General features: G+C 33.8%; 1 protein-coding gene across 2 annotated transcripts; it reads right to left on the bottom strand.

The window, feature by feature from the left end:
- Positions 1-8,716: 8,716 nt before the first annotated feature.
- Positions 8,717-14,148, bottom strand: LOC114414148. Of its 2 annotated transcripts, XR_003667134.1 has the most exons (5): positions 13,713-14,148; positions 13,498-13,585; positions 11,691-12,324; positions 11,466-11,577; positions 8,717-8,978 (listed from the first exon to the last, which is right to left on the bottom strand). XR_003667134.1 is itself a non-coding variant. In XM_028378483.1 (4 exons), exons 1-3 carry the CDS (start codon positions 12,162-12,164, stop codon positions 11,518-11,520), a joined length of 303 nt encoding a protein of 100 aa, XP_028234284.1. In that variant the 5' UTR covers positions 12,165-12,507; the 3' UTR covers positions 8,717-8,978; positions 11,466-11,517. The 2 variants fall into 2 exon arrangements, 1 of the variants encoding a protein (XP_028234284.1); XM_028378483.1 differs by lacking the exons at positions 13,498-13,585; positions 13,713-14,148 and having other exon boundaries at positions 11,691-11,864; positions 12,096-12,507.
- Between the last annotated feature and the right edge of the window lie 7,130 nt (positions 14,149-21,278).

Below are 21,278 nucleotides of genomic sequence, written 5' to 3'. Positions count from 1 at the left end.
AATTATTAATCATAAAAAAAATTAATAAAAGAATATTAGCCCTATGATGTTAATGGAGTTGCATATAAGGATAAAGGTGGAAGAGGTGCTTGTGGAGAAGAGGAGTATAATGTCGTGGAGAGATGAGATTATTAATATTTTTTTTTATTTTTTAATAATTGATGGCTTTAATTAGTTTATAATAAATTTAATAACTTAATTAATCATAATTATTTTTTAATAATCTAACCAAAATCATCAATTTATAAATTTAGGAATCAATTATTACAATTAAAATTCAAAAGAACGATTTAAAAAATTAGAGAAGTCAAAATTATAATTTACCCAATACAATAATAATGCATCTTCAGTTTGTGGATACAACTCTCTCACAAATTAACTCACTAATTTTCTTCTCTAAGACTCTTTTTTCTCACAATTTTTCTCTCTAAATGTGAGAATATCTTGCTTCTTGCTCGTGCTTGTTTGCACTTCACTTCCTCTATTGAGGGATTGTGATGCAATCCTACTCCGCAAGGGCATTGGATAGAAAAACTCCAAGTAGATTGGGCCAGAGATGCAAGAGAAGGCCCTAGGGTTCTTATGAGCCTTAGGGTAGATTTCGGGCCCATGGGCTAAGTACGAGCCCGCTTATCTTTGTAAATATTAGATTAAGGTTTCATTATTTTTGGGCCTTGTATTTAGGGCTCCATAATGTAGGTAGGGTACCCTAGAAATATAGGATTTTTCAGCCCTTGTATTTTAGGGCACCTAGACTAGTTTTTGTATTAGGGGTAGTTTTGTAATTTCACATGCACTAAGTGGATATTTGATGTGTGTGGTTGGAAATAAATTTAATTGAATTGGTAGAAGCCCAATCCAATTAAATTTTAGAGGGGGAGGTGAGCATTTGCTTACTACACCCCATTGCCACATCATATAGTCACACTTTGTGCATGTCCTTCATGCTTTTCATGCCTCATGACACCTAAGCACACTTAGTGGAGAATCTTGGAATTGATCTTGGATTAGTGGGCTGAACCATAACTAAAATTCACTAATCATAATTAGTGAAATTTTGGCTCCAAAGTTTGGCTCCACAAATTCAATTTCAAATTCAAGTGAAATTTGAATTTCCCTCCAATTTTGTGTGACACTTAGGCTATAAATAGAGGTCATGTGTGTGCATTTTTTTGGAACTTTGATGATTTGAATATTAAACTTCAGATTTCAAAGCTCATTTAGAGCACAAAATTTCGTGCTCTTCTCTCCCTCTCCCTTCATTCATCTCCTTCTTCCTCCAAGCTCTTATCCATGGCCTCCTATGGTGGTGAGCTTCTTCTAGACTCATCTTCTCCTTGAAGTGGCGTCTCCTCTCTCTTTCCCTTTCTCCATTCCGCTGCCATTCATCTTCCAAGAAGCAAAGGAATCCATTGATGAAGAAGATCCTAGGCTTACAAGCTCTAATGGAGCTGCATCAGATTGCCAAAGGCGAAATCTCCTATGCGGGCCAATTGTCCCCACAATAATTTCTTTTACTTGAATATATTTCATATATTTTATTTTTTTGTCCCTATAAAAATATCGATATTGCCCCATTTAAACGAATGTAAAAAATTATAAAAAAATAAAATAAAAGAGAAAATAAATTAGTATTAATTTTATCATTTTATCTTTTTTAAATTTTGATAATGGAAATAACCAAATAATTAAAATGATAAGTCTTTGTAGTACAAGTCAAACTTGGTTTTAGTATTTTTAATTTCATATCTATCAATTAAATTAGCCTCTATACTTTAAAAAACAAATAAATTTAGTTCTTGTTACTACTTTTTTTAAAGTACAAGGACAAAATTATAATTTGTAAAAATATAAGTATTTTACATTTTTTTTATCATGACATTATGTATATTGTAAAAATTTATAATATTTTTTCTATGAAAATGTCACTCCCTCAGTAATTTTTTTGTAAGATTATTTCAACTAATTAACACCCTTTAAAAAGATTAGTTAATTTAATTGGTGAAATTAAATTTGTCAATAATTTATATTATTTCAAAATTATCTTTATTTTTAAAAAAATTAATCATCTTTCTCTTTCCACTTTTTTTTTTCTAACTGATTGCTACTTATTATTTTTTTTCCGATCCTAAATAAGAGAGAAATAATCCATCTCCTTAATTTCTTGCAATTATTATTTTGACTAAAAAATTATTAATTAATTAAGGATATTTTAAGGAAAAATAATTAATACAATAAACAACGAGAAAAGAATATTATAATTTTTTTTAAATATTCTTATAAACAAAGATAAAGAGAGTATATATAATTTCTTTGTCCCACTAAAGAAAATTCCTGGATTCGCCAATGCTCCTAGGCACCAAAAACTGCAGTTGGGGTGTTGATCACGTTGGCTCGGTAACTTCTCATGCACTGAATTTTAAACGCTGGAGGTTGAGCAAATTCAACCTTTCATTGCTTTGTTTCATATTGGCATTTGGCTAGAGATATCCAATAATATCAATAATACTATAATAGTAATGTATAATCACTTTAATTTATTTTTTAATTACTTATAAAATAAAATAAATTTATGCATATAATTAGTTATTTTTTTCTATTTTAGAAGAGATGTGTGACTAACAATTATTAATACAAGTAATAATAATTTATGTCTCTTAATGATATAAAATTTGAACCCTGATTGTTGATATCAATAGGCTAAAAAAAAAAGTTGTGCGTGGAGTACTCATCTCCTTTCAGAATCACTCACAACTTTTTTTTTAATGTCTCCATTGAAAATATGCCGGTGATTCAGGAAAAAACGGTTACAACAAATCTTTCTCTTTCGAGACTTTTTTTCTCGTATCAGTGCCCTTGTCTCTTTTCCTTTCATGATCACATGAAATAACCCAGTGCTTAATTATTGTCGAGCCGACATGTAACAAAAGTTTTGTTGCTTTCTTTCTTTGTGGTACGTGGACCACCCATGTCCTCTTATTTGTTTTATAATTTAAAATTTATAAATATATATTATTTATATTAATTCTATTTTATAAAATAAAATATTTGTTTTAGAATCTATTATATAAAATTAGATTTTTTTTATATTTTTAAGATTTTATTTTAATGGAGGAATGTGATTTGTTATGTTTATTTTTATATTTGCAAGTTATTATATTTGTTTTGATATTGATAATTTGTTATGTTTGTTTTAAAATTTGTAAATTGTTTCTTAACGGTTAGATTTTTGTTTGTTTGAGGTATATACCTATATATATCTCTTTCCTTCTAAAAAATAATTTTGATTTCTTTTCTCTTGATTTTCTCTCCTTTTCTTATAATTCTTATAAAAACTTATTTTTTAATGAACAACATTGGTATTTAGAAGGTTCGGAGGTCCGTTCATTACACATAATCAAAACCAACAGGATGTCGTATCTTGAGAGAGGAGCGCGATCAGATCTTTCTAGCAAGTGGGGGTGTTCTCTTTCTAAAGATATTATTTACGCGCTTCAACTCGGACTAATTATTTCTTCTCCTAATTTGCTTTTTCTTTGTGCTTATTATGATATAGTGCATTGTTGATTCATGTTCTACCAATTAAAGTTATTTTGCTACTGTTATTTTGGTATTTAATTCAAGGCTTTGTATTTTCTTCTTATTTTTTTTATTTTCATTTTCTAACAGTCTTAGAGAGAAAAAATTCACTTTCTTCTTGCATAGTCTTTTCTACGATAGCATTTTATTTTATCAAAATGTCTGTCATGGATATGATTAAGTTCCTTTCCAGTAAGCTTGGAAAATTTACGAGTGAAATTTTTTTCTGTTGGGAATAACAAATGAAATTCTGACTTATTGAATTGGATTTATACTTTGTGATTTCTAAAAGAGAAATAAAAATTTCAACTTTCTTTATTGATATAGTTCAAATTGATGCAACCAAATCTTCTACCACTAAGCATGATGTTTTTGATAAAGGTATTTTATGTCATGGACGCATTTTAAGTGTTTTGGCTGATAACATATATAAATTTTTTTGTCATACTAAAACTTCTGTTGAGTTATAGGAAGTACTTGAATTGAAATATAGATCTACTGAAAAAGGTTTAAGTCGATACTCTTGTGAAAAAATGATTGAGTTTCAAATGATTAATGGAAAATCTATTTCAGATCAAATCCATGAATTTGAAAACATTGTTTATGACATGAAATTGAAAGGAATTGTTTTGCCTGACATTATGCTTGTGGCTTTCATGATTTCAAAATTGTCTCCTTTGTGGACTGATTTTGCTCGAAGCCTGAAACATAAACGTTAAGGTTTCACCTTTGATGATTTGCTTGTTTGTCTCCGCATTGAGGATAAATATCGTTCATCTCAAAAATACTTGCAAAAATTTGATTCTCACTCTAAGGCTTATCTTGTTGAGAGCTCTAGCAAACCTTTCTTTAAGTCCTTCAAAAAGCATGGGTTTAACAAAAATAAATTTGGTAGAAAACCTTCTTTTTCTAAAAATAAGAACAATGCTTTTAATAACAACAATAAGCCTAAGGATAAAAATTCGGGAAATGAAATTTTTTGCTTTGTTTGTGGGCAAGTTAATCATTTGGCCAAGAATTGTTTTCAACGTCATTGCCAACTTACGTCTTTCCCTAAACCTTAGGCTAATGTTGTTACCACTAGTGCTGCCTCTGATTCCCCATCTGACAGGTACCATGTCACTAGCCTTGAGTTAAATTGTGTTTTTAACTCAAATTATTGGTTTATAGACTTCGGGGCTAATGTTTATGTGTGTACTAATAAAAAATTATTTTCTTTATATCAAGAATCAAGTACATGTACTGTGAACATGAGAAATGAGAGTATGACACATGTGTTAGAAGAATGTCAAGTGAAGCTAAAGCTATTTTCAAGGAATTTTCTTGTTTTAGATGAAGTCTATCATATTTATGATATTAGGAAAAACTTAATAAGTACTTTTTTGTTAGTCCAACAAGGGTACAAGGTTGTTTTGGAGTCCAATAGAGTTGTTATTATGAGACATGGTGTTTTTATTGGTAAAGACTACATTTGTGATGGTTTGTTTAAATTAAGTCTTATGTCTCTTTCTATTAATAAAATATTCACCATTTCTTTTTTTGTTGCAAATGTTGAATGTTCTAATGTGGCATGCTAGGCTTGGACATGTGAATTTGAATTTTATCAAAAGAATGATGTCTCTTAATCTTATTCCTAAGGCTTTCATTGATTTAAAACAAAAATGTGAAACATGTATTCAAGCAAAGCAACCTAGAAAGAGTTTTACTACATGTATTGAAAAAGAAACTAACCTGCTTGAATTGGTTCATAGTGATGTATGTGATAGTAATGATGTGTTAACACGTGGTGGTAAGAGATATTTTATTATTTTCATTGATGATTTCTCCAAATATTGTTATGTGTATTTAGTTAATCACAAAAGTGTGTTGTTTGATAAGTTCAAAGCATATAAAACAGAAGTAGAAAATCCATTAGAAAGAAAATTTAAAATTTTATGTTATGATAAAAGTGGAGAATACACATCTTTAGACATGAGTAATTTTTGTGAAATGCATGGTATTATTCATGAAGTGACACCTCCGTATGCTCCTCAATCTAATAGTATTACGCGAAAAAAAATCGTACCTTGCTTGATATGGTGATGGTTGTGCTTATAAGTTTTGGTTTGCCAAGTAATATGAGGGGTGAAGCTTTATATTCTGCATGTCAAATTTTTATAAGAGTACCTTATAAATTTTTTGAAAAAACCCCTTATGAGCTATGGAGAAAAAAAGAACAAAATCTGAAATATCTTAAAGTGTGGGGGTGTCTTGCAAATGTTAACATCCCTATTAATAAGAAAAGGAAAATGAGACCAAAAATTGTTGATTATCTTTTTGTTGGATATTCTTTGCATAATACTACTTATAGATTCTTGGTTGTTAATTTAGAAGTATCCGAAATTTCTAATGGTACTATTATGAAATCTAGTGATGCCACTTTCTTTGAAAATGTTTTTCCTTGGAAAAATAAATTGTCTAAATCTGTTTGTGATACTTCTTGTTCTAATTTATCATCTTGTAGTAATGTTAATAAGGACAATATTTTTGAACCTAGGAGGAGTAAAAGATCTAAAAAGTTAAGGATTTTTGATTTTGAATTTTGCTCTTTTCTACTTGAAGATGATCCTAAAACTTATGGTAAGGCCATGAGGTCTATTGATGCACCTTATTGAAAAGAAGCTATTAATGATGAAATTAGTTCTCTTAAAACTAATAAAAATTGAATTTTTGATTTTGATGAAACAAAATCGACAAATGATTATGTCTTTACTTTAGCTGGTGGTACAATATGATGGAAATTTGCTAAACAAATTATTATTTCACGTTTTACCATGAAAGCATAAATTATTGCTTTAAATACTACTACTAATGAGGTTGAGTTTCTTTTTAAAAAAATTATGTGATTTGTCATTGTTGAATAAGCCTATAGCTCCAATTCTGATGCATTGTGATAATCAAGTTGTTACATCTAAAGTTACTAGCAAAAATTTTAATGAAAAAAGAAGACACTTAAGAGTGAGACATAAGTCTATCAGAAATTTGATTTCTCATGTTGTCATTTATCTTGACTTTGTTAGGTCAGAAAATAATATTGCGGATCCGCTTACAAAATGGTTGACGCGTCAACAAGTACTTGAGTCGTCGAGGGGAATGAGACTAGAGTCCATTATTTAGTTACAACAATGGACACTCATCTCCGTGTGATTAGTGATCCCATGAATGAAGTTCAATGGGTAACAACGAAATTGCTTGTTGACTAAAGTACACTAAAATAAAATTGTATCAATATTAAGGTTGATATATTTATATATGTGTATTTTTGGTAAAAATAAATGCCTCTTAATGAATCCGATGACAATTATTGTAGGGGTGGGGTCACAAACCATTCTTTGAAGATTCACCTAGTGAGTGTGGTGGTGGGACCACCATTGTGAGATATGGGTTAATCTCTAAGTGACACTCACGAAACAAGATATATGCGCAAGGTTGTGTAACGTGCTACCACTGATTAGAACCTAATTGAAAGCCAATATTGTAGGGATTGTGTACTAAAGTTCGGTTAAAGAAGGTGTAATTCAAGACAATTAAGTTACTACATTTTTCTCGGGTGGAAGTTCATAAATACTAGGTATAAGACTCAAACTTGAAAGATTTCTTATACTAAAATACAATATTATATGCTCTTTCTTTCTTTTATGTTTCTATACAAATTATATTTTAAAAAATATTTTAAAATTTTAAATTATGTGGGAGAATGTTAATAAATATTTGTTTTATAATTTTAAATATATAAATATATATTACTTATATTAATTCTATTTTATAAAATAAAATATTTTTTTAGAATCTGTTACGTAAAATTAGATTTCCTATATTTTTTAAGATTTTACTTTAATGGGTTAATACAATTTGTTACGTTTGTTTTGATATCTGTAAGTTACTTTCCAATGATCAAATTTTTATTGTTGTATAAGGGTTCTATGCTTATTTATATCTTTTTTTCTCTCTAGAAAACACAAGCAAAAAAATAATTTTGATTTCTTTCTCTCTAGATTTTTCTCTCTTTTTCTTATAAAAACTTATTTTTGAGAACAAGAACATTGGTGTTTAGAAGTTTCGGAATCCTTTCATTGCACACAATCGAAACCAACAGGTTGTCATATCTTGAGAGAGGAGCGCAATCAAATTTTCCTACGAGTGCACTGGAGTCATTTTCTCTCTAAGGATAACATTTACGCACTGCAACCCAAACTAATTATTTTTCTTCTAATTTATTTTTTCTTTGTACTTATTTTATGATATAATGCATTGTTGATTCATGTTCTGCCAATTATTTACTACAGTTATTGTTATTTAATTCAAGGCTTTATATTTTGTTCTTATTTATTTATTTTATTTTATTTTAATTTTCTAACATATATTAATTTAATACTGTCATAGTATAATATAATTAAGGATGTTTTTCTTTATGCCATGCATGTTGGTCTCTTATGCATGTTCATGTACTTATCCACTCTCATGAATCTTTAAACCAAACCATTGCTTGGACCCAATGGATCTCACTTGGGACCCGTTGTACAGTTGTACCTTGAAATCTTGAATTTGAATGCGACAACTATTGCCGCTGAAAGCTATTCACTACTGCAAAAGTCACAAACAACGACAATGATAAAAGTCATTCAAAGACGAATTTGAATCGTGTTTAAAGCTAACATCGTTTAAAGTCAAGACTTCCGACAACAGTTCCTTAAAGAACCATCTTAGAAAACGGTATCTTTCTAAGACTGCTCTTAGCTAAGAACCGAATCATCTTAGGAGTGTACCATTCTAAGATGGTTTTTCAAGAACTATCTTAGAAGGGTAATCTTTTAAGATAGTCGTTGGCTGATAATCACCTTAAAAGGGTATCCTTCTAAGACGATTTTCAGAGAACCGTCTTATAATGTCTTTTTTAAAAATAAAAAAATTAAAATAATAAAAAAATTATTATTAAAAAATTATATAAATATTATTTTCTTTATATTTTTTTAAACCAAGATATTTCATATTTCATGTACAACAACATATAAAAATTTCATATTATTTTAAAATAAAAATTTCTTGTCAAATCAACACAAATTGAGCAAGAAATAAATTTTGTAAAATATACCAATTCTAACAAAAACTATAGTAATATTACTAGTTTTAAGCAATTATATGCAAACACTCTTGAATTTATAGTTTATATACAGACAGTCTTGGAAAATGGTCCATAAGTTTGCCAACCAAGGGACAACCAACAATTATAGCCACTTTGGTGAAGAAACCCATCACAACAACGGGCAAAAGGCTTGGATGAATCAAGGCAATGGCAGAAGGCCAAGCAAAATTCCAAAGCCGCTCCACTACATTTGCAGTTAAGCAACTAGCATAAAAAACTGAAAATATATAATCTTCAAGTTAAGAGAAGCTTAGATGATTCAACATCACAGTCATCAATAATGTAAATGGCAAAAGACAGAATAAAATAATTGAACAAGAATGAGAAAAGTAAATAGTTATTTTGGTCGAGAAAATATTTTCTATTTACATTTCTTGTTTTCAATAATAATTACAAAAATATCACTATTTTTCACTTTATTTATTGTATATTCAAATTTGTAATTATTATTAAAAACAAAAAATTAAAGCAGAAAATATTTTCTCAAATTAAATAGGCCCTAAATGTGTCTCTATTGAATTGAAATGTGCTCCCAATCAAACTAATGTTCATCATAAACTTTTTTACGTTCAGTTTCTTTGTAGCAATTTAACCATGATGCACTATATGATAGCAAGGATCATGGACCATCCATGAAAAGTACATTCATTAACATTTGATGCCATGTAATATAGACATCCAAGGTCACATGCCAGCAGGTCATAACCCATAGCTTTAGTTAATCATACATACTGAATATAAAGTACAGGATGTACACCGGAGGATTGATTACTCATTCTTTATCATTGATTCTAATTATTAAGAGTTTCGTGTAAAATGATATACCAAAACAATGCATTTCAATGAATATTCATTGTAACTACTAACTAATGAAATGATTAGACAGTGGATCAATGAAGAAATTGTAGATGGCCAATTAAATATGATTGAATATGCATATTCAAATATTTACCTAGAATAGAATATACAGAAACTTATGAACATTTCTACCAATAACATCAAATTAGGTAGGCTTTTCCTCAAGATATACAATCATATTCACAAGTGCACCAAATGTATCAAATAAGGAAAAAGAAGATACATGATACATTATGAAAACAATAGCACAAGTCCTTTTCGCTTAATCATGTCTAATATTTTTTTTTATACTTAAAATTTAGGAGGAGGGGATGGCGCCCCAATCCAAGGCAATGAAAGCCTCTTGGCATAAGGCTAATTTAAAATATTCTTGATTCTAGCATATATAGATAGAGCCTCGTGGCATCAATTGATCTATGTAGCTACCCCACAAAATAGCATAAGGCTTGGTGGCAGTGGTGTTTGTTGTTGTTGATCCAAGCAAAAGCAGTCACAACACAAAAATAATTATCATGGGGAGAAATGGGGATGCTAGATTCTTGATGCTAAAAGAAAGAGCAGAAAGACTATATCTTTCTTTTAGCCAATGGTTTTTTAGTCACAAGGAACATTGATTCTACAAGCTATAGACATGTCCTAATCTTTCCTGAAAACCAGAGGAGTCTAGTAAGACTCAAATACCTTATTACTTTCAAACTCAGTGACATATTGGCCTACCATTTTATCCAATATGTAACAGTTGGGACCAGTAACTGCAACCTTCTACGTTAATTTTTTTATTAATGGTTTTGTTTATAAACAAAGAAATTACAAAGAAAAGGAGAGATGCAAATGCAAGAGGACAACCAATCCTAAAGAAAATCCACCAAGAATGAAAGGAAACAAAAAAAAAAAAAAACTATGAACACAAAATATGTAATACAACATGTCAATCTCTATATATCTAACAAAGACATTCCCAAAAAGGACCATTAGCAGAACACCACAAAAAAGTTAAGTGAACTAGTTGCTCCCAAACGAACTTAAGAGGCAACAATCAACCAGTTAAAATTGTAGCATTTCTTTCCAACTAGATACACCAAATAACTGCAAATTGAGAATAGTGCTAAAGCCTTTGAGAATCTCTATTGATTTCAAGTCATCTAAAATTATTCCAGAGAAGTGAAACTGCAGACCAGTGCAGAAACAATTGGAAACCATTTTCAAAGGAAGATAGACAATGCCATAACTGATGTCATAGTTTCTTGCTAACCTTGTCTTTCAATTGAATTTTAAGCAATGTAACAAAAATAAAATAACATAAAAGTTCATTATCATTTTCGAGAATAAATGTTTGAATCATTCTGATATGTAGTTAATTGAAATGAAATGCTAAATACTAAAAGATTCCCTAAACAAATTGGGCAACAAATGAATTTTGTAAAATATACCAATTTCTAACAAAAAAGATAGTAATATTACTAGTTTTAAATTAAAATTTATTGATAATATAAATTGTAAAGCACATTCTCAGGTCCATAGGCATAGTATAATACTTAGAACAGTCCTAGAATTCAAATTTCTCAGGTTCATTGTCAAGTATTTTTTTTATCAATAAGTTTCATGATAATATCAATCAATTTTTTATCAATATGTACTACACGGTACTATATAGTATCTTCACCAATATAACTAAGAATCTATACTTCTTTTAATTGACAAGAAATTAAAATGGATTAAACAAATAAATAAGAAAAAAAATAAAATAACTATCCAGCAAAAATTGAAAATAAGACTATTTCAATATCTGTTTTAAAATCGAGTACAATCTGAAGTCAAATGAATACAAAAAGTTAGTTTCACTTACCGTGAAATCATCATAACAAGTTGTTAATTTCCCAATTTCAGAGCTACACCTGTCAAATAAAGAATCGTTTTTCCGAGGTGCCTCCATGGTCATTTCTTGGCCAAGTTTTAGCCTGTAAATATAATTTCAGATTTAGAGAGTACAAATTACACTTCATTGTGATACAATTTCCTAATATAATTTTACACAAATTTATCATTAAAGTTTTTATAACCATGCAATAACCTCAAAGCTTCTATCATCCATGGGTCTTTGACAATTTTCAGGCTTCATGTTGTGACCGGTACCATTTTTGGGGAAGCGGGAAGGTGAAACGGCTCTTGGTGCTTTTTGAGACTCTATGGCATTTCGTGCATTCCCAGCTTTCGATTTTTGGGCTAACGGAAAGGTGAAAGAGCTCTACATATGCAGTTAAAAGAAAATAGCACATGCAATAATCACCAGGAACCCCAACTCAAATGCTTCTACTAGAAGAGACTAGTCTTGCACAATATGGTGAATTAATGTTTAGACTGATAGTGAGAGAAGTGTTCACATTTAATCTTTGAATAAAAACTTGTGTTTGAAAAAATTACTTGTGTGAGACATAAATAAAACTTAAAAGGAAAAGACCGTCAAAGAGAGTGAGACCTTTTCTTGAGGTGATTTTCCTGCTGATTGATTCTGTGAAGAGGCTGCTCTTGGGGCATTCCTGGCCATCTCCTGTTGAAGTTGTTGTCTATGGTGCAGATGTTGCTGATCAAAATCCTGATGATGATCCGAAGAATATGCCTTTTTACTTATGGGAGATTCTTGCTTCCTGCTCAGTTTTGCTAGAAAGACCTGAATAAGTGCTTTCTCCTCCTGACTTTGAACCACCCTACACACACACAGATATATATTATCAAAGTTGCAAGGCTGAGGGTTTCCACAATATCATTTTCACAAGGAAAGGAAAATAAAATAGAGATTTCTTGAACTTGTAAGCATAAGCAATTAAGAGCATGTTTAAATAAATGATCAAAGATGGAAAAGTAGGAGACTGATCAGCTTATGCCTCCGTAAAACCATAAAACTGTATGTGCTAACATTGGGTCCAAGTCATTATTTTTTAAGCATTTCTTCTCTTTAAAGATAAAACTCCTCCAGTTAGCTTTCTATTGAAGGTCTATTTTTTTTTTCTTTCTTTTTAGTCGCTAAAAAATATATTTTTATTTTTAAGACCTTAAAAAATTGTTTGGGCTAATTTTTCCTTTTAAGGAGAAGACAAGCCCAAAAAGGCTGAAGTGAACACTACATTAGAAATAAACCCTATTTTCCATTATAGGTTGTACCAGAGCAACAATGCATGATTTTCTTAACAGCATTTTAAAAGAATGGAAGTAGTTTGTCGGATGCATGGATTGTAGACAACATGTGTAGATAACTGAAGTCAGTCTCCATGATAATATAATCATCAATTCATCAGTTTTAATTCGCATTAGAGTTAGAACCACATAACAGGGCAGAAGAACTCAACACATTGCTCTCAATTTAATCCAAAATTTTCATCATTTGCAAGGAAATAAAGTTTAAGAAATCATCATCATGTCAAGTTGTTCACTTAAAAGCATCTCCCAAAAGATCGTATCTCACTTAACGATGCACTACAAAGAGGACATTAACTTGAATTGCAGAACACTAAACTGCAAATTAAATAGCTCAAGAGTTAATTAACACAAATATTATGTACTAATAATAATGATAGAATTAAACCAGTGATAGGTAAGTAAATCAGTCATAGCACACACAGAAGGCAGAAAACACAAAAAACTATACAAACAAAAAATAAAAATTCAAGGCTGCTTATTCTTCTTCACTTGCAAACCTTTGTCTCTGATTAATTATGAAACATAAATTCATAAATTAAAAAAAAAGAATATATTACTACAGTACCTTAAAAGTTATATTATAAATGAAAGTTAACCAGTCTCATATATATATATATATATGTATATATATATATATTAAAAAAAGCTTTGATAATGGAAAATAGAATATATTACTGCAGTACCTTAAAAGTTGGTAATGGAGGTGGAGTCTCAATTGTTTACCTCTTGAAAAATACACCTATCATCTTGGGCATGCACTGGTATGTATAGCTAACCAACATACAAAAGGAGGTAAGCAACATAAAATTTGACAATGCAAACAGTAATTATTAAAAGGTTAGTGTCCAGACCTAACCAAACAAATAAGTAATTCCATTATAAATGGAGAATAACTAACCTTCATAACTAAAATTGCAATCTGTGCAGTGACAACATGACGGGGTAGAGTCATCAATCTCCACAAGCAAGACCTTAAGGGATCTAATATGCAAAAACCTCTCCCAACAAATTATTACCCCTTGAGACTGTGGTATATGCTGCTGGACAGAGGAGGACTCCACAGTCCCCCCCTTGTTCAACCTTAACTTCTTCAGCAACTCCATTACATTTCACTTCCTCGCATAAACCACTCTCCCCACCAGCAATCTTCTTCCCATCTCAAATAAGCGTCGATTCAGTTCTTTCAATTCTTTGTTGTCGCCATCAACACTCATTTGCAGAACCCTTGTCATCCAGAATGCCCAGATTCACAGTGATTATTATAACTCGTTCTCATCCAAAGAAAAACAGCACAGGCAATAATCACCAGGAACCCCAACCCAAATGCATCTGCAAATCACTACATATGCAGTTAAAAGAAAATAGCAAGAACCTATATACAACTATACAAGTAAGACAAATAAATGCCCTGAAAAATTTATGAAAAAATATTTTTTTCACAAATACCTCTAATTAAGTGTTTATATTTAATATTTTACAATACCAAAGAGATCATGAGAGGCTTAATTAACTGTATTCAACTCAAAATTTGCTAATTACTTCACACTTACCAACATGTTATAGCTGTGAAGACTCAATCTACATCTTTAATTTCAGCTTCAACACCAATTTCTTTACCAGAATCTTTTTCTACGAAGACAAAAACAATGACACCCAACATCATAAATTAAATTGGTTTCAAAGAATTAATTGATTTCAAAGAAACATGAAATAAATTGCCAAAATATTAATAAAAAGATGCAGGAGATTATTAAAACTGGTTGGTGATAATTTCCTAGCTCTACGTTTCCTTAATATTTCTTCCCTAACATCTTCAACTCTTGACTTGAAACCCTACAGAGATTATTAAAACTGGTTGGTGATTCAAACTTAAGGAAAATAACAAACATGTCACCTGCAAGCATGTATAAGAATGACCTGTTTCAGCTCAATATTTAGTTCCTGGAAAAAGAATGACCTGTTTCCTCTTTTCCTCATCAACATCAATTTCCTTTAAAGCACACCTCATGTCCTCTTTAGCTGCCAAAAGATAAAACAGCACATACTCAACATTGATATAAGACAACAACATAAGCCAAGACGGCACATTTCAATTCCTTAGTCTCCTCCACATCATCCAAAGAAAAACACAAGACTTGTACTTTCATAGAGTTGAAGGAGACCAGAATAAAAGCTTTCTTCCTTACTTTATTGAATTCAAAATAGTACATATATATAGAGTACAAAAGAGAGAGAGAAGAGAGAGGCTATGACAGTGACAATGCACTGTTGCCCTCTGAAAAAGGCTACAAACTAAGTTACTACAAATGGCTAAACTACAAGGATATTCAACACTCCCGCTAAAGTTAGAGCATATAGATCATATGCACCAAGCTTGGTACATATAGTCTGAATTCTGGGTCCTCTTAAGGACTTAGTCAAAATATCCGCTGGCTGATCATTAGAACCAATGAACTCAGTGACAATCTCCTTGGACAGAAGCTTCTCTTGAATGAAATGACAATCAATCTCTATATGCTTGGTTCTCTCATGGAAGACTGGGTTTGAGGCAATATGAAGAGCAGCCTGATTATCACAATACAACTTCATTTGCAACTCTTCACAAAACCTCAATTCTTGAAGAAGTTGTTTGATCCATATGAGCTCACACGTAACCATAGCCATAGATCGATACTCAGCTTATGCGCTGGATCGAGCGACAACAGTCTGTTTCTTGCTTTTCCAAGAGATAAGATTTCCTCTAATGAAGACACAATAACCTGATGTAGATCTCCTATCCATGGGACATTCAGCCCAATCAGCATCACAATATCCTGATAGTTGCGTACTACCCTTGTCTTCATACAACAACCCTTGTCCAGGGCTCTCTTAACATACCTCAAAATACGCATGACAACATTCCAATGGTCCAAATGAGGATTCTGCATAAATTGGCTAACCACTCCCACAAAAAAAGAGATATCAGGTCTAGTGATAGTAAGGTAAATGAGTTTTCCCACAAGCCTCCTATATCTCTCGGGGTCAGGATAAGCTTCACTTTGATCTGTCATGAGCTTCAGATTAGGATCCATAGGGCTTTCAACAGGTCTACAGTTTTGCATACCTGTTTCTTCTAAAATATCAAGAGCATACTTCCTCTGAGAGATCGCAATATCATTTCTTGATTGAGCCACTTCAATACCAAGGAAATACTTCAAAGATCCCAGATCTTTGGTCTGGAAATGACTGAATAAGTGCTCTTTCAACTGGACAATCTTAGTAGTATCATTCCCTGTAATCACTATATCATCAATGATGCAATCCTACCCCGCAAGGGCATTGGATAGAAAACTCCAAATAGATTGGGCCAGAGATACAAGAGAAGGCCCTAGGGTTCTTATGAGCCTTAGGGTAGATTTTGGGCCCATGGGCTAAGTACGAGCCCACTTATCTTTGTAAATATTAGATTAAGGTTTCATTATTTTTGGGCCTTGTATTTAAGGCTCCATAATGTAGGTAGGGTACCATAGAAATATAGGATTTTTCAGCCCTTGTATTTTAGGACACCTAGACTAGTTTTTGTATTAGGGGTAGTTTTGTAATTTCACATGCACTAAGTGGATGTTTGATGTGTGTGGTTGGAAATAAATTTAATTGAATTGGTAGAAGCCCAATCCAATTAAATTTTAGAGGGGGAGGTGAGCATTTGCTTACTACACCCCATTGCCACATCATATAGTCACACTTTGTGCATGTCCTTCATGCTTTTCATGCCTCATGACACCTAAGCACACTTAGTGGAGAATCTTGGAATTGATCTTGGTTTAGTGGGCTGAACCATAACTAAAATTCACTAATCATAATTAGTGAAATTTTGGCTCCAAAGTTTGGCTCCACAAATTCAATTTCAAATTCAAGTGAAATTTGAATTTCCCTCTAATTTTGTGTGACACTTAGGCTATAAATAGAGGTCATGTGTGTGCATTTTTTTCAACTTTGATTATTTGAATATTAAACTTCAGATTTCAAAGCTCATTTAGAGCACAAAATTTCGTGCTCTTCTCTCCCTCTCCCTTCATTCATCTCCTTCTTCCTCCAAGCTCTTATCCATGGCCTCCTATGGTGGTGAGCTTCTTCTAGACTCATCTTCTCCTTGAAGTGGCGTCTCCTCTCTCTCTTCCTTTCTCCATTCTGCTGCCATTCATCTTCCAAGAAGCAAAGGAATCCATTGATAGACACATTAGATAGACACATTTTCCAGGAGATGTATGATAATAAAATACAGAGTGATCAGCTTCACTTCGTTTTAGTCTAAATATTTGAACAACATGACTAAATTTACCAAACCATGCTCGAGGAGATTGTTTCAACCCTTAAAGAGACCGACGAAGCTTGCACACAAGGCCATACTCCCCCTGAGCAACAAACCCAGGAGGTTGCTTCATATAAATATCCTCCTCAAGATCACCATGGAGGAAGGCATTCTTAATATCAAGCTGATGAAGGGGCCAGTGACGGATGGCCGCCATAGCAAGAAACAAACGAACAGTGGTGAGCTTGGCTACAGGAGAGAAAGTATCACAGTAATCAATGCCATATACCTGTGTGTAGCCCTTAGCTACCAAGCGAGCCTTAAGCCGATCAACCTTACCATTGGGCCCAACTTTAACAGTGTAGACCCATCTGCAACCCACAGTCGTCTTACCAGGAGGGAGAGGAATGAGCTCCCAAGTACCATTATTTTCAAGAGCCTGAATTTCATCAACCATTGCTTGTCTCCAGCCAGGACGATCAAGTGCCTCACGAACAGTGGAAGGAACAGTGAGGGAAGAGAAGGAGAAAACAAAAGAACTATATGAAGGAGACAAACGGTGATAACTTAAGAAATTATAAATAGGATGAGGATTACGAGTAGAACGAGTACCTTTCCTGATGGCAATGGGCCAATGTGAGTCAGAATGAGTAGGAGAAAAGGAAGGATCCATGAGTGGAGGACTGGTTGAAGAAGAACGAGAATCACTAGGAGAGGCTTCAGGTACTGGAGATCCAATCTACCTTGTCCTGGGTTGATCGGTAACCAGAGGTGGAGAGATAACGTCAGGTGAAGTTGGTGAGGGAGATGGGACAACACTAACATTATGGTATGAGTTATCTAAAGGACAAGGAGAAGAGATAGGAAGAACCTCCTGGAGAGACGAAGAGTAGTCCATAGAGGATGAGAAGAAGGGTGTGTCTTCAAAAAAGGTGACATCTACCGACATATAGTACCGTCTCATGGTGGGAGAGTAGCATTTGTAACCTTTTTGAAGACGAGAACAACCCAAAAAGACACATTTGACTGACCTAGCAAAAAGCTTGTCTAAACCAGGAGACAAATCATGAACAAAGCAGGTACAACTAAACACTTTAGGAGAGACATGAAAAAGTGGATCATGAGGAAAGACAATTGAGTGAGGGATTTGATTTTCAAGGGAAGAAGAGGGCATCCTATTGATTAGGAAACAAGCAGTAAGCACCGCGTCTCCCTAATGATGTGTAGGAACATTCGAATTTAGCATTAGGGAACAAACAGTTTCAAGAAGATGTCGATTCTTCCTTTCTGCTATACCATTTTGTTGTGGTGTGTGTGGACATGTGGACTAATGTATAATACCTTTGGAAGACAAAAAAGAAGAAAGATCATGAGAGAAATACTCTTTAGCATTATCACTTCTGAAAATTTTGATTGTTTTTCCAAATTGATTCTCAATTTCATTGTAGAATGACACGAATATAGGCAAAAGTTCAGATCTGTCTTTCATTAAATAAACCCAAGTACATATGGAGAATTCATCAATAAAGGTTACAAAATATCGAAAACCAAAAGATGTGACATGACTTGGTCCCCAAATATCAGAATGAATGGTAGAAAAAGCCGAGTCACATCTTTGTACAGTTTGAGGAAATGATGACCTGACATGTTTTCCTAGTTGACAAGACTCACAATCTAAGACCCGAAGATTCTTAAGACCAGGAACCATAATCTTCAATTTTGGTAAACTTGGGTGACCCAGACGATCATGCAAAAGTTTGGGTCTCGAGATAGCAAAACAAGACCCAGGTGGACTGGATTCAAAGTAATAAAGCCCTCGTGATTCATGTCCTTCTCCAATCAGTCGCCCTGTCCCATGTTCCTGAATAACAAAAGAATTGGCAGTAAAGGTTATTGAACAATTTAACGAATGAGTTAATTGACTTAATGAGATTAGATTATAGGGACACTGAGGAAGAAATAAAATAGAATTTAATTTCATAGAGGGAGACAATGAAACTTGACCACTTCCTTGAGAAGCTACCTTGGAGCCATTTGCTACAGTAACGAGGTGAGGAATTTTTGGAAGAGAAAAGGATGAGAAGGAGGACTTATTACCAGAAATATGATCAGAGGCACCGGAGTTGAGTATCCAAGGGCTGTGACCTTCAATGGATTGAGAGATACACGCTGTTGAAAAACATGGTATAGACGAGGGTTGAGCTTGGTTGTTGGGCTTCTCGGATTTGAGCTTCAAATACTCCTGATACTCCTCATCAGAGAATCTGGACTCTGCTTTCTCTGATTTAGAAACCTGTGCGACCTTGTCAGGAAACCCATGTAATGAATAGCAAGTCTCTTGGGTGTGACCTATCCTCTTGGAATAGGTGCAATGAGGATGTCCACCCCTTCCACTGCGACCTCCTCTACTATTGCGGCCGCTTCCTCTCCCTCTAGACGCAACCATGGCTGACGTCTCCACTCCATCAGTAGGATTCTCATCCTTCAATAAATGAGGCACACAGAGAAGTCTGGTGATGAGAGAGTCCATTGATGGAATCTGGTCCCCAACAAGCACTTGATCACGCACATGATCAAAGTCTGAATGTAAGCTCCTCAAAATAAGAACCATGTAGAACTTGTCAAGTTTCCTATTCACTTCTTCCAATGAATCAGCTACAAGGAACTTTCTTAGTTCTTCCATGGCAGCCCGAGCCTTACCCACATGAGCGATCATGTCATGACCGGTTTGCTTGAGGGCTGTAACTTTAATAGTTGCATCAAACAAGCTTTGAATATCATTGGCAAAGATTTCCTGGGCTTTCTTCCAAAAAGAACGGCATGATTTAAATGATCGGAGGATCTCCAAGATATCCGGCTCAACTGATTGCCATAACACGACACATAGTTGATAGTCAAGCTTCTCCCATTCAGGTCTTTTATCATCTGAAACAGAATCGGAGGTTTTTTCCAAGTGGTCATGGTGTCCTTGACCAAGGAACCACAACCCCACGGAAGCAGACCATGAAGGGTAGTTTTTCCAGTTCAGCTTGGCAGTGGTGATGATGGTTGGGGTCTCGGAAAAGGAAAAAACAGGTCCAGAGGAGGCCATTTAAGAGGAAAAAACAGCAAACCCTAACACACAAGAGAGGCAAACACACAAGGGCTGACCAAAAGGCTTGCCGGAAGCGGGACTTGAAGCCTGAAACAGGTCCAGGAGGTGACGATGAAGCTGCCGGGACCGGATGGGACAGCTCCCGACGCCGGCACGGCGGCGTGTGAGCTGCACGAGTTGGAAATCGCGCGAAGGAGAGGCGGCGCATGCGGCAGCCTACGACGACGCGAGTTCCAGGGGTGGGTCGTGCTTTTCGAGGTGATCCGAACCCTGGTCTCGCTGGAGAAAACCGCCGGAGTTGATGGCGGCCGACGACGGCAGACGGTGGACGGCGCGGTGGTGGACGGCGGCAACCCGCTCTAATGCCAAGTTGAAGGAGACCAGAATAAAAGCTTTCTTCCTTACTTTATTGAATTCAAAATAGTACATATATATAGAGTACAAAAGAGAGAGAGAGAAGAGAGAGGCTATGACAGTGACAATGCACTGTTGCCCTCTGAAAAAGGCTACCAACTAAGTTACTACAAATGGCTAAACTACAAGGATATTCAACACATAGTAATTTTAACAAACACTTACAACACAATATATCAGAATGCTCATTCCTATCCTCATTTTCGTCAACCGAATCCCCTACACCAAAATGTTGAAAAGACAACATGATTACACACCCAAATACCCCAACAAGACACCAAAGTAGCCACCAAGGAAACAAAACAAAACAACTGAAACCAGCATTTGCCAGCACAAAGCCCAACACTCTTCTAACTCATTTAGCTCCAGAAACCAAAACCCATTAATGCAACAAGGCACCTCTACAAAAACGTAAATGAAAACATGGGTAGGCATAAAAATTGAAACTTGAAAAAAGGAACACCTTCGGAAGTGTCATGAGCGAGGTCAGGTTCTGAGGAGAGGTGCATTTCGTCTTCGGATTCAGGAGAAGGTTTTGTGAAAGGGGCAACATTGGTGTTGCGTTTGCGAGTTAACAACTTCGAGCGGAAGAAGTTGTTGAGGGTCCATAGGTTTCTTACGATGGGGGCACACATCTATTGTGGTTCACGAAACAACACATTTAG

The sequence above is a fragment of the Glycine soja genome, chromosome 6, assembly GCF_004193775.1.
Source record: "Glycine soja cultivar W05 chromosome 6, ASM419377v2, whole genome shotgun sequence".
Lineage (NCBI taxonomy): Eukaryota > Viridiplantae > Streptophyta > Magnoliopsida > Fabales > Fabaceae > Glycine > Glycine soja.
This window is presented reverse-complemented; position numbering and strand designations above follow the sequence as displayed.

Coding starts and splice junctions, on each gene's coding strand:
- LOC114414148 (XM_028378483.1), bottom strand. CDS start 12,164: ATGGCCAGGAATGCCCCAAGAGCAGCCTCTTCACAGAATCAATCAGCA. Junction 11,865..12,095: donor GAAAATCACCTCAAGAAAAG/GTCTCACTCTCT, acceptor CTGCATATGTAG/AGCTCTTTCACCTTTCCGTT. Junction 11,578..11,690: donor TGGATGATAGAAGCTTTGAG/GTTATTGCATGG, acceptor TTATATTTACAG/GCTAAAACTTGGCCAAGAAA.